Source organism: Brachyistius frenatus, unplaced genomic scaffold, assembly GCF_029030835.1.
Source record: "Brachyistius frenatus isolate BFR_SWC_R1_liver_20210118 unplaced genomic scaffold, ASM2903083v1 Contig_12, whole genome shotgun sequence".
NCBI classification, from domain to species: domain Eukaryota; kingdom Metazoa; phylum Chordata; class Actinopteri; family Embiotocidae; genus Brachyistius; species Brachyistius frenatus.
Genome location: NW_027210611.1, coordinates 5,352,247 through 5,366,706, shown reverse-complemented (window position 1 = coordinate 5,366,706; position 14,460 = coordinate 5,352,247). Strand labels below are relative to the sequence as shown.

Below are 14,460 nucleotides of genomic sequence, written 5' to 3'. Positions count from 1 at the left end.
CCCTAAACCCATCTTCTCGACCCGCAGAGTTCCCCTCCCTGGGGCTGAAGAGAAGACCTGCTGCTGGAAAAGAGGGTAAGGAGGTGTACTATTATCTTTCCATCATTGCGTTTCTGTTGGGGTAAAATGTTCAGAAGGGATGTGAGTTTCGCAACAGATGGGATAAAAGTTAAGGCATCTGTCAGATGTTGTTTTTTTTTTTGTTGTTTTTTTTTTTTACTGCATGCCTCTGCTCAGCTCTGCTCTGTTCTTCTGTTTTAGGTTAAAGTTTGTGCACAAAAAAAAAAAAAAAAAAGAGGACGGGAAGTTCTGTGTGTGGAGAAGCATGATCAGAAGAGCTTTTCTGAAGTGAACCCGACTGTGAAGTCAAGTGACAAGTCCAAGCATCTATCTCTCCACCTCCGACCTGATTGCCATGAAGTGCATGCTTACTTTTGGAGGAATGTTGATGTTGATCTTAGCAATATGAAAACATTCTATGGAAGTGCAAATATGATAAAAGAATAAGATAACCCTGGACCCGAATCAAGTCAGGACACCTCCCCTACTTGCAGGCGCAGGGAGCTGTGATGATTTCCACGGGAACACGCAGGAGTCCTGCCCTCACTCCTCGCCTGTGATGGTGATGGACTTACCCAGCCAGCACTTGCCTGTGGAGGTCAGCTGAAGACGACGCCACGCAGCTAAGTCTGGATTAGCCGGCCGAACGGTAAGGACACCACATCTCCTTTTGTTGGTTTAAGCCGGCAGCTTATGAGGAAGGTGTTAGGTGCTGCTGACAGAGATGCTTTCCCAAGTGCTTGAGTGGCAGAAAACACACGTTGGATTATCTGTATCAACAAGCAGCCCTTGCGGCAACCGCATGACAATAGTGCCCCGCTGCCTGTCATGAAATGTTTGCAGAGCGGTTACCATTGATTACGATGGGCACGCCATTATGTTGGCAGAGAAATTATTTTTGCGATTTCAGTGCAGAAGTTGAACCACATCTCATCACACAGACAAGTTTACTTTGTGAGCGAGGGATACATTTCTCCTGCTGCCACTTCTCCAACATGGTGGTTTGCCTCAGTCTCATACGTAATTGCGCTCCCAAATACTCGCTGGTTTTCGTTTGCCAAAAGTTGCTCCACTTCTAAAACGTCTTACGAAATAGTGATTTCAGATAAGAATTTGTCTCTGTATTCATTATTTCAGGATTGATTCTTTTGTTCTTTTTTTTTTTTTTTTGCAGAGCTGCACTTTTGATTGTTTAAATAATTAAGAAGATGAGGATATAACGGAGGTACAGAGAGAGGTGAACTTCTGATACTCATTTTACTGAAGTAATGATCCCCTTTGCACTAATCCCATATCATACGTAGAGATTATACTGTATCTAGCTGCTCCCCGAGAGGCCGGATAGAGGTTAAGCCTAAAGTCAATTGAGCTGTTCAACTTTCATAACCTGAAAGTCATAACTGGAGGAAACTGAAGTGATGCTTCACTCCGCTGCATTTTCTTTCCTTTTTTTTTGACATATTATTGCGACAAACAATATGGCAAAAAATATTATGTGCATTTAAACAATGAAGATGTTCATTTGAAGAAGCCAATACCGATGTAATAACTCATATTTCACATGTTTGTGCTTGCTTGTGCTTGCTGGTGTGGGTCATATTTGAAAGTGGTATTCAGCATGTGCCAGATGGCCGTCAACCTTTTGTAACAACAGCATCAACATGTTTAACGTGGGTTTAGAGGCGATGCTGTTGTGCTAAAAGAGGATCTGGCAGTAACAGATTAACAGCCAGAATAGCAGCTCAGAGACTCTTCTTTAGAAAGTAGCCGAGATAACATCAAACTCACTGACGTGGAAAAAAAGAAAAGAAGATGAGACGAGGTTTCCCTGCTGAGTCTCATGGAAGCCTTCCCTGTCTGAAGTCACAATTAAACCTTGACTCAAGTCTTCCCGTTTTAGCAAACGGCAGACAAATTAGGAAGGTGCATTTATAAATGTGTCCTCCCCTCACACCTCATTAATGCAGCCTGGACAGCAACAGGTTTGAGTTGTGCGATGTCGTGCAAGGCTGTTGGGTCACTGGATTAATCTGCATTAATCCAGGCGACATGATAGTAGGCCTTCCAAAATAAAATCGAAGCTTAATAAGCCATTTACGCGCACACAGTAGATTAAAAGGAGGTGAGAATCCTGTTTAGAATTTGTAAAATGTGTGTACAAATAATTGCTATTTTTCTGGCATCACACACAGTTGTTTTTCCCTTCATTTATTTTGTCCTCAATAATGAACGGCAGTTTTCTCACTAACAAGAACCAGGCTTGTTTTAATTATGCGATGGTTACTGAGTGACAGAGCTGGAGCCAAGCAATGTGGCTGCCCAGAAAAATTACAGCGCAGTCTAACCTGAGCCTTTTTCAGTTGCATTTGAACCCAGGCTGGATTTAGAATAGCCAATCCTGGCCCAGAACATCCACTTTTCTTTTTTTTTTTTTTTTCTTCTTTTCTTTTTTTGTACAGCCTTTTGGCCAAACATGGTGCCAACACAACAGATCCAACTCACCAATGTGGTCACTTTCCTTCACTATTCTGACACGCAGACGGCAGGACAGATTTTTAGACGAAGGAGCGCCTGCTCGTGCTCTTTCTCGGCTGATCCTGCATGCCAGCCTAACCCCGGAGCGGGAGGTGTCTGATGGATTAACGCAGACACACACACACACACACACACACACACACACGGCAAGGCCCGGCCTCCGCCACCAACACTGCAGCCAGGTGTTAACCCACGTGACTGCAGATAAAGCCCGCAGGCATTAGTGCTAATCCCGCCCTGATCTTTGGAATATGTCCCTATTACCTCCCCAAGCGCTCTCTAGCTGTCCCCAGGTCCATCAGGAGATGCTCACTTAAGAGGGAAAAGACAAGACAAGGCCTCCTTAAAGCACGTTGTTTCCTTGGAACAACACAGTAGGTGATTTTCCCACTGTTTTGTTATGCTGCTGTTCAGTTCAGTGCAAGTATTTATGGGGTGTGTTCCGAGACAGCCAGTCACATGGGTGGTGCAGGGCTGAAACACACAGCGTGGTAATAATATTCTGTGCGTAGCCTCAGGTTGCACAGCAGCCAACACACAATGGGTAGACCTGTGGACATTTGTAGACATCAAGAAGCAGCAGTATTATGTAAACCGGATTATCTCGCGTTATGTGACGCCAGGAGCGTGCGTTCAATCTGGAAGTAAAGAGGGTGTCTGGCCAACAGTGGAAGGTTGGACTTTGTCTAAATTTCGACACGAGTCTGCGTCAGATGATTTGGCAAAAGTGAAACAACACAAGTGCTGTGTGTGTTTATGGTATGTGTGAGTCACAGCGAGAAAGGGAGAGTGGAACAGAGCCGGCTTTATTTAGGAGAACATATAGGAAGAAATCTTACTGCGTGGTGAGACATAAAAAGTTCTACTTTTTTTCCAGCACAAAGACGCTCTTCTTTCCACGGCTTTCTGTGATCTTCAGTCGCTGTAATCATGTCACATTGGTCCGGATCCAAGGAAACTGACAAGAAGCCCCCCCCCCCCCCTCTCCCTCCTCCTCTGTCTGCTGGGCTTCATTCAGAAGTGATAACCACAGATGCCCCTTATCCGCACTTTGACAGATCTTTAGTTCATCTTCCATAGGCTGCGGCATTCTGTGGAGTTTCTCCTTCTGGCACGGGAGGGAGTGGAGGACACGAGTGGAGGGAGTGGAGGACACGAGTGCCATGCTGCTGTAATTACATTACCGCCAGCTTAGTGGCACCATGGCCACTGACCCAATTATTCCTTGAAAACATGAATTTGATTGTGTCATTTGAGATAATGCGATCTTTGAGGCGCAACAAGAGCTCGGTTGATAGTTGAGGATCAGGCTTCGACTGCGATGCATGCGTCGGAGAATACATAATGTCTCAGGAATGGCTTTGACACACTTGGAGGATCCTCTGCCAAACACGGTTTGCTTCAAACATGTTAATGACCTTCTGGGACTGCTTTCTCTCTGTTGGTTGCTCCTCAGGTGACTTATGGCTGACAGCAAACATCAGGTGTGCTATTTCTCACATACCTCATATTCACGCCGACTTATGTCTAGAAACACAAAGTCCTAATGGGGACGTCCCTGCCTGCAGAGTCTTTTCTCCTTAATTCTCGTGAATGGATGATTTTCTCTTGTTTGTTTTGGGCCTCACGTTTGATTGGCCTTCACATCTGCACACACGGGAGCGTGCATGGGCACATCAGCGTCCGATGCTCTGTGTGGGCCAGGCATGTTGCGGATGTGTGGGAGCTGGTTAGGTTGTTTTTGCGATTCATCTGCACTTTTATGTCCCTGTTTGAGGATGAGTTTTCCTTCTGCTGAAAGAGTCCTCCGGGGGTTTCGCTATATCCTCTGCATTGTTGCTCTTCTCCATTCGCTGGAAAGCTGCTGCATTTGTCCTTTCAGGAAGTCAGCTGCTCATTCATTTCTTTCCATTGCTGTCCTAAGAAAACACCAGTGCCCCATCTCCTCATCGAGAGCTGTATATTTATGTCCATACCAGCGGGGGGGGGGGGGGGGGGGGGTCCGTGGTAAATGTCAAATGGCTCTGCTGATTCATCATCCGTGACCATCTGAACAAGCTGCGGACTGTTCCTTGGCACTTTTATTGCTGCCAATCGACTGCAGATGGGACTAATGTCTTTCTGAGTGGGGCAATTATGACAATCAAAGTGTCTTCAGGGATGTGAGATCAGTGTTTGATGACCAGACTTGGTCCGGTGTTGGCTAGTGAGGCATTGGAAGACTCATCTGTGCTTCACGAGGTAATTGTTTTATCAAGATGAGACACGGAGCTAGCGGGCCGAGGACGCTGATGCATCGCTGCCGTGCGAAACGGCTAACTTCGAGGATGAGTAACTCTCCCAAACTGACCTAGTAATAGCAAAAGAAAACAATGATCTCATCCTGAGCTGTACATCATAGCAAACCGGCTCTTTTGAAATTGACAATTTATCATATCTAGATTAGGAGCAGTACGATTTCTGGTGTTGAACCAACAGAAACAAAGACAAAATTTCCACTGAGGCTTTTATATACCATGTCTCAGTGAATACGAAACATCAAACGTATAGCCAGACACCGAGGGACGCTCTGCAGCAGCTCCACGTTTGATTTACTTTTTGTGTGTCAAATGAGGTTGTTAGCTGAAATGTTTGACTTTCAAATGAATACCATTCTACCCCTTCATTGTGCCGAAGCTGCTTACCACGTCAAACCCATCTGGAATGATGAGGGATGAGTCAAGCTTTGACTGATAGGACTGGTTGTACCTGTTTATATGCTGTTTATACCGCTGCAACTCGTGTGTTCTTTATATTTTTCCTCTGCGGTGTCCAAAAACTCCGAGATGCAGCGAAGTTCTGTCTGAATCTGCCTATAGTACTTTTTGTTTTGTTTTACTTAACTAAAATGTTCCAACTTTCTCTATTGTTCCACAAACAGTCGTGTTTAATGTGATCTACAGGAGCTAACCACTTACTTACAAATATTCATTTTTGGATTTTTGTTCTTATAATAAACCAGACAAAAATATGTGACATTGTAAACAATCCAGCAGCCTGTATATGTACACTACAGAATCCAGTCTGGCAAAACGCTTTGTAAGGCTGGTCTGGATTTGCTGTTAGTCACTGCCAGTGTATCATTTCTGACTCTGGGGGGAATGTTTTGCTCACTGGTGAGATGATATGAAAAATACGAAGGAGTGTTCGTGTCAAACGTCTCAAATACCAGCGGCTTGACAATAACAAAAAGGAAAACAAAAGTCGTAAAATTTGAGATTTGTGGCTGCTGTGGTTCTGTGTCTGCTGGAAGGGAGGGGCTGTCTCAGATAAAGGGATGTATACATGTTTAGGGAGCCTTCATCATACATAGCATTGCAAATACAGTGCTGTGAAAAAGTGTTTGCCCCCTTCCTGATTTCTTATTTTTTTGCATGTCTGTCACACTTAAATGTTTCAGATCATCAAACTAATTTACATATTAGTCAAAGATAACACAAGTAAACACAAAATGCAGTTTTTAAATGAAGATTTGTCTTATTAAGGGAGAGAAAAAATAATCCAAACCCACATGGCCCTGTGTGAAAAAGTGTTTGCCCCCTCCTGTTAAAACATAACTTAACTGTGGTTTATCACACCTGAGTTCAATTTCTCCAGCCACACCCAGGCCTGATTACTGACACACCTGCTCTCAATCAAGAAATCACTTCAACAGGACCTGCCTGACAAAGTGAAGCAGAGCAAAAGATCCTCAGAAGCTAGACATCATGCCGAGATCCAAAGAAATTCAGGAACAAATGAGAAAGAAAGTAATTGAGATCTATCAGTCTGGAAAAGGTTATAAAGCCATTTCTAAAGCTTTGGGACTCCAGCGAACCACAGTGAGAGCCATTATCCACAAATGGAGAAAACATGGAACACTGGTGAACCTTCCCAGGAGCGGCCGGCCGACCAAAATTACCCCGAGAGCGCAGCGACGACTCATCCGAGAGGTCACAAAAGACCCCACGACAACATCCAGAGAACTGCAGGCCTCACTTGCCTCAGTTAAGGTCAGTGTTCATGACTCCACCATAAGAAAGAGACTGGGCAAAAATGGCCTGCATGGCAGAGTTCCAAGACCAAAACCACCGCTGAGCAAAAAGAACATTAAGGCTCGTCTCATTTTTGCCAGAAAACATCTCGATGATCCCCGAGACTTTTGGGAAAATACTCTGTGGACTGACGAGACAAAAGTTGAACTTTTTGGAAGGTGTGTGTCCCGTTACATCTGGCGTAAAAGTAACACCGCATTTCAGAACAAGAACCATACCAACAGTAAAATATGGTGGTGGTAGTGTGATGGTCTGGGGCTGTTTTGCTGCTTCAGGACCTGGAAGACTTGCTGTGATAAATGGAACCATGAATTCTACCGTCTACCAAAACATCCTGAAGGAGAATGTCTGGCCGTCTGTTCGTGACCTCAAGCTGAAGCCAACTTGAGTTCTGCAGCAGGACAATGATCCAAAACACACCAGCAAGTCCACCTCTGAATGGCTGAAGAAAAACAAAATGAAGACTTTGGAGTGGCCCAGTCAAAGTCCTGACCTGAATCCTATTGAGATGCTGTGGCGTGACCTTAAAAAGGAGGTTCATGCTGGAAAACCCTCCAATGTGGCTGAATTACAACAACTCTGCAAAGATGAGTCGGCCAAAATTCCTCCACAGCTGTAAAAGACTCATTGCAAGTTATCGCAAACGCTTGATTGCAGTTGTTGCTGCTAAGGGTGGCCCAACCAGTTATTAGGTTTAGGGGGCAAACACTTTTTCACGCAGGGCCATGTGGGTTTGGATTTTTTTTTTCTCCGTTAATAATAAAAACCTTCATTTAAAAACTGCAATTTGTGTTTACTTGTGTTACCTTTGACTAATATTTAAATTTGTTTGATGATCTGAAACATTTAAGTGTGACAAACATGCAAAAAAAATAAGAAATCAGGAAGGGGGCAAACACTTTTTCACAGCACTGTAGGTGTGGTTAGGTGATTCTTGCAAAGGAAGGGATGTATTTCCCCACAGAAATCAAGAAAGGAAGCTTATATTCTCATTCACATCAGGTATTTCTGGTATGATATGTGAATTTTTAACAGGGTTCAAGGGGTGAGGGGTTGCAGAACTCATCCAGTCTGCCTTCAGCTCAAATTAAAAATTGCAGTCATGTTATTTTCCTTCCTCAGGCTGCGGCAATACGGCTTTAAACACACTGCATTCTCAGGTGTCAGCAAGTGATGTCGGGCTCGCGGATCATGAACCCACTTAAAAGTGAAATGAACTGACAGCAGAACCAGAAAAAGTAAACCGCTGGTAAAATAAAAGCCCTGTTAGAGAAAACCCTCGTTGGGAGAAGTGGATTTATGGAAAAGGTCACAGAAATGTTAATGGCATAAAAGATTAGCATTGTTCCGCCCGGGCCTTAATGTGACAGGTTGAGAAGATGGTTTACATGATTGAAGGTGTGACTGTTTAAACACGTCTGACGTTTTGTACATTTCTCTCTCTCCGCAGAGTTTCAATGCTCCTCCACGTTCTAAGATGAAGTTATGGAAATGTGCTACTTTTGCCTTCATGCTCTGCGGTGCAGCTCTGTCAACCATCCTCGTTAGAAAGATGGCCACCATCGGACAGTTCAAACTCAGGACTAAAAATCCACACGCATCTTCACACTCGTCAAGACCGTCTTCATCGTTAGAGGAAACATCCAGAACCTCACCCCCAACATCCTCCTCCTCCTCGTCGTCATCCTCAAACTCCTCAGCAGAATCGAGAGCGCCGCCCCAACAGACGGGCGGTCTTCATCGGAGGATCCGCTCGACCGACAACGTGAACTCTGTCCTGTCGGAGTGTAAGATAAACTGTCTTCTCTTTACATGTCTGCACTGAGATAAGGTGTCATGGGAAAGGGCTGCCAGGGTTCAGACAGAACACTTAGTACCCGACTCCGTTGTTTATAGAGCAGGTATTAATGTATCACAATACCCAGCAGTCAATTAGCACCTCATAGTTCACTGGCTCTCCATAGATCCACTATAACCAGCACGAGAGGATGACGTATCACATCTTCTCTTCTTTACTTTTCTTTTCACACGGCCTTCGACAGGCATTCATCAACAAAATTGGATCCATGGAGCTAGAGCACTTTCTGTCATGCTGCTGGTGATAAGATCAGTTTGTAGCCGTCATGGTGTTAAGATCAAATAAGCCACTGTTCCTCTGTTTGCACCTGACTTTCATTGTCCTGCCAGTGTGCTATCTCTTCGAACAATCTGTTCTGTTGACATTTCTGATTGTTGAAAATGTTAGTCACAAAATTACACAGGCGATCCCTTCCTCTTGCCTGTCATTAACGTCGCTAATTGATTTATCTCCTACTCCCATCAGTTTCCATGATGTTCCAGAGCTTCACGGAGGGCGAGCTTCAGCATGTGGTCGGGAATTTGCTAGACAGGAAACGAAGGAAGAGCTGGCGCCTGGGCGACAACCAGGCCCGGAGGACTAAAAGAGCCCGTCGGCCGAAGCCCTGCTCTGTGCGGGAGCTGGAGCTGACGGTGAGCGAATTGGGTCTCGGCTACGAGAGCGACGAGACGGTGCTCCTGCGCTACTGCAGCGGCAAGTGCACGGCTCACCGGCACAACTACGACATCACCATGGAGCACATGACGCGGACGGGCTTCAGGCAGAAGGGCCGCAAGGACAAAGTTAGCAACGGGCCCTGCTGCCGGCCGACCGCATTCGAAAAGGAATTTTCCTTCCTGGACAACAAGAGCCGCTATCACACGATACAGAATGTGTCTGCAAAGAATTGTGGGTGTGTATGACCCAGAGAAATGGACCTATCACTTCTTCATGCTGCTCTATTGGAAAAGGCAAACACGGATGGTGTCTAATCACAAGCTACGGAATATGAACTCAAAGGAGACGAGGACAGGATGGGAATATTTATGGCTGCTGCACAGCTGCAGCCTTTTTGACTGATTGACTTTTGGGAGTCTGTCACCACAAGTTGGGACTGAATCACGTGGACAGCAAGTGTTTGGTTTCCATGTAAAAAGACAGAAACTGACTGTTCATACCAAAAAGTTGTTATCTTTTCTATCTGTGTAGTAACACTGTAAACTGGTGTGTAACAACAATTTAGCAACATCGTGTTTGTGATATTATATTTGAGTAGTAGTACGTGTGATGGACTCGTGATGAAGAGCCACGTTGGGCTTTAGATCATTGCTGTTCCTGCACTTCATACAGTGGTGTTAACTTCAGTGAGTCCAGATCTTGGAAGTTTAAATGACGGGATTCACCTTTCATGCAGAAATGTGCAGACAATCGAAATTCAAAGCCATAAATGAAACACAAATAAAATACACCAGTGTTTTGTCTAAGTTCTGCAGAGGACAGTTTGGCCTACTGACCTGATTGTAATGTCTCGTGATCAGATATTGACTCAAAGGTGTGTTGAATTGTTGTTATCTCAGGCCATGACTCTTTCTGTGACCTCTTTCCTTGCTTGTGTGCATTACTGTTACTGATTGCAGTGTTATTACACAGGTAAAAGTGTTATTGATAAGAATTTGACTATGAAAGGAATTCATTTTCTAGTGCTCCAGGTTTGATACCCACCTTTAATAATTGTGTTTTATATGTTGTTGTTTTTGTAGATGAACAGTCAGGACCTGCTTCAGAACACATAAATACACTCTCCCTTTAGCGATAGCACAATTTCTCCCATCTCCTCTCCATAATGCATCATTTTTTTTTGTACTTTCCCCAAATAACCCAGTATGTGACACATAATTACCCATAATGCTCCGGAATTATTTTTTCCTCAAATAATTGCCAAAACACACCAAGTCAAACCGACACACATGATAAAGTCACAAAGTTAGATTCATAAACATCTCACATTTCTATTTCCAGGTATTATAATCTGTTTAATTCTTATCTCTGAATGTAATTTGTAAATGTTTACACGTACACAGAGTTTAGCGAATCTCACAGCCTGGTGTGACACCAAAGCATGTGATACACCCATCAGTCCACTGGAGGATACCGTGTCAGGGTCAGGTTCTGCCTTACCTGGGTGTAGAAAATGAATGCACGTATGAGCAGGGTCAAAGAAGGAGGTCATGTGACAAAGTACAACGATGGAAGAGGGCCTGGGTGCTTTGATAAAACATACACAGGACTATCATCCGAACAACAGGGTTCGAGCCCTTGGGAATGGTAAATGATCTGCACTTGTACAGCGCTTTATCACCTTGTCGGTCTCAGCGCTTTTTACACTGTTTTCCATTCACCCGTTCATGAGCTGCCGTGCGAGGTGCTCGCTATTAGGACTACATTCACACACCGACGGTACGCCATCAGGAGCAACTTAAGGTTCAGTGTCTTGCCCAAGGACACTCAGGCGTGTGGCCAGGAGTCAGGGATCGAACCAACAATCTTCCGACTAGTGGGCAAATGCTGTACCAGCTGAGCCACAGCCTCCCACAAGAGAGCAAGTGGTTGCATTGTAACCTTGGTTCTCCGTATGTAACGGAGTGGAGAGATAGTCTCAAGACAGGAACGCAAAAGTCAACATAGACTTCGGCGCCCCGACCTAAGGAAGCTTATTTTTCACGCCAAGGTGAAGCAAAACGTGACGCTGACACAGTATCATCTAGCGGACCGATGTGCATATTACACTCACTGGCGTAATACCGGGTTGACTCTCATATCTCAAGTGTAAAAGAGACAAGTGAAAAGTAGTTACATGTTTTTTGTTTTTGTCGGTGACTGAAAACTAAAGTAGACATTGGGATCTGAAGTTGTGTTTGCACCCATCCATAAATCCATGTAACTTTTTCTAATCCAAACCCACAGTACAGCCTTCTACAGGCCCTGCAAATGCCTCCTTGTTGTATTGCCTGGTAGACTTTTAGGAGAAAGATAAACTGTTGAAAGGAACTAAGAAGCATCTTTTTCACCTTCAATGACCTTTATTTGGTTTGAACTCATTGTAACTGCCTGAAGTATAACAAATTATGCTTTTATTCTTTTGTTTTTTTTTTCCTGAGGACGTGAAGTGTTGGGTGCAGATGCGGTGCATCTTCATTGTAGTTTATATTGTATTTATTTGGGAAATAAATTATGGTTTTGCATATTTATTTAGATTACCACACAGAAACGGGACAGCTTATTATCATTAAGCAACTGTGCCAAAAATGTTTTATCTAACACTCTATACTGACTGCTGAATAAACATAATTTCAGAGGTATGGATGCTCATTATTTCTCCCAAGTCTTCGATTTTGGGGATGTCAAATATGCTGTACTCAGATTGTATTTAAACAAGTAAAATAATGAACTCTAACACTGCATTATGCTGTTGATGATGATGCAGATTACAAATAAAGGGGGTCCCTGTGGTAAAAGTCAAGAGGAGGATTTTCTGACAATCAGATTACAATGAATAAATATGGCAGATTAGAAACACAGTGCCGTTGTCATTCTAACATATTATTCTGAGATTATCAGAGATCATTGGTTATACATCAGCTCAGCAGCTACTGTACTGAACAGCAGTGGTGAAATAAGCAAATATACCATTGACACGGAGTAACAGATCAGCAGACACTGAGGACTGTGACTGTAACAACTACTCATTTCAAATAAATAGTTTTTGACAGGAAGATTCTTATTTATGGATAAAAATATGTCACTCAAAACTTTGAATAAATTATATTGAAATCTGAAAGCCGTCCAAAATGTCATAAAAAAATGTCATACCTTAGTATGTGGTCCAAAATGTCAAAAACAAATTGATAAAAATTGATATGTAGTCTAAAATGTCGTAAAAATTTCATACGATAGTATGTCATCTAAAATGTCATAAATATTTGATACGATGGTATGTCGTCCAAAATATTATAAAAAAATGGTTTTGGAGATAGCATGAAGTCCGAAATGTCCAAAACATTTTACTGACCATCCTCACCAGGATAAACTTGGAATTCTTTATTCTCTCCACTTGGGAAACCTACAGACTTAAAGCATCACTGATAAATATCACTGATAGTTGTCTGTATTATGGATGCCAGGCTACATACCCATAGTCCCATATCGCTCTGTTCAAAGCCACAAAACTCAACTACAGGGCCCGAGCATCGAATGGTGCGAAAGCCCTATTGCTCAAGTAATTATTATTCCGCTTTTTCTTACAAAAGAATTGCCTTTTTGTCGCCTTTAACATACTAACAAACTCATGAAAATTGGTACACGCATCCCTCCCAGTGAAAAATTACGTATTTTAGTGGTGTCCAAAGTGGGCGTGGCTAAATGGCTCGCAAGCGCCCCCTAAACTGATGACGGTATGAGTTTTTTTTATCATGTTTTGGACGGCATGCTATATAATTACTTTTTTTTCCTAATTTGGACGACATGCTATAATATAGCTTTTTTTTCATATTTTTTTGACGACATGCTATAGTATGACTTTTTTCATATTTTAGAAGATATGCTATAGTCTGACTTTTTTTTCATAATTTGGACAAAATGCAATAGTATGACTTTTTTCTCATATTTTAAACGATGTGCTGTAGTATGACCTTTTTGTCATAGTTGGGATGATATACTATAGTATGAATCTTTTTCATAAATTTGGACTTTTTTTATTATATTTCGGACGACATGCTATAGTATGACTTTTTTAATTAAGAAGACGTGCTATAGTATGACTTTTTACATATTTTGGACAACATGCTATATAGTATGACTTAGTTTTCATATTTTGGACTACATGCTATGGTATGACTTTTTTGTCATAATTGGGATGATATACTATAGTATAAATCTTTTTCATAAATTTGGATGACATGTATGGCTATTTTTATCATATTTCGACCGACATATGAATCTTTTTCATAAATTTGGACGACATGCTATAGTATGACTTTTTTTCATATTTTGGATGGCATACTGTAGTATGACATTTTTTTCGGACGGTTTTATTCCCACTCAAAAAAAGAGTGAGATCAATCCCTGCTTTACCCATGCAAGGTAGGGGAAAAAACAGTTGTGCTATCTTGTCAAAATTATAAAAAAAAAATAAAAAAAATAACAGTATAATTTTTATTCATATTTTCAAAAACATGTGATTTTTTTTAATTTTTTTTTTTATATATATGTCCAACAACTTGACTTTTTTTTAAACTGACATGGCTGTCTCCAGCAGGAATCGAACCAAAGAAGCACCAGCACTAACCACCACACCATTGCACCTGTGATACTGTGATTTTCCTTTGTGCTTTTGAGGATATACTATAGCATGACTTACTTTTCATAATTTAGAAGACAAGCTATAGTATTACCTTTATTTCATAATTTGAACATGCTATACTATGAATTTTTTTTATCATATTTTGGATGCCATGTAATGTATGACATTTTTTTTCATATTTTGAAAGACATGCTATAGTATGACTTTATTTATCATATTTTGGATGGCATGCTATAGTATGAAATTTTTTTCAGACAGTTTTATTCCCACTCAAAAAAAGTCATAATATTGCATTTGGCACAGTGGTGCAGTGGTTAGAACAGTTGCCTCACAGTGAGATGTTCCTGGGTTTTATTCCCACTTGAGACATGCATGTCAGTTCAAAAAAAGTCATAATATTGTATCTTGTGCAAATACTTAATACAAAGTCATACTATAGTATGTCATCCAAAATGTGCATAGCAGTTGTACCATCAGTGGCACAGTGGTTAGCGCTTGACGCCTAACAGCTAGAAGATCGTGCGATCAATCCCAGCCTGACCCATGCAAGACAGAGGGAAAAACAGGTGTGCCATGATGTTGAAATAATGAAATAA

At 42.2% G+C, this 14,460-nt stretch overlaps 1 protein-coding gene across 1 annotated transcript; it reads left to right on the top strand.

Moving 5' to 3' along the window:
- The first annotated feature begins 312 nt into the window (after window positions 1-312).
- Window positions 313-11,864, top strand: LOC138617431 (neurturin). The gene is made up of 3 exons (XM_069692466.1): window positions 313-709; window positions 8,119-8,455; window positions 8,992-11,864. Exons 2-3 carry the CDS (start codon window positions 8,146-8,148, stop codon window positions 9,426-9,428), a joined length of 747 nt encoding a protein of 248 aa, XP_069548567.1. The 5' UTR covers window positions 313-709; window positions 8,119-8,145; the 3' UTR covers window positions 9,429-11,864.
- The last annotated feature ends 2,596 nt before the right edge of the window (window positions 11,865-14,460 follow it).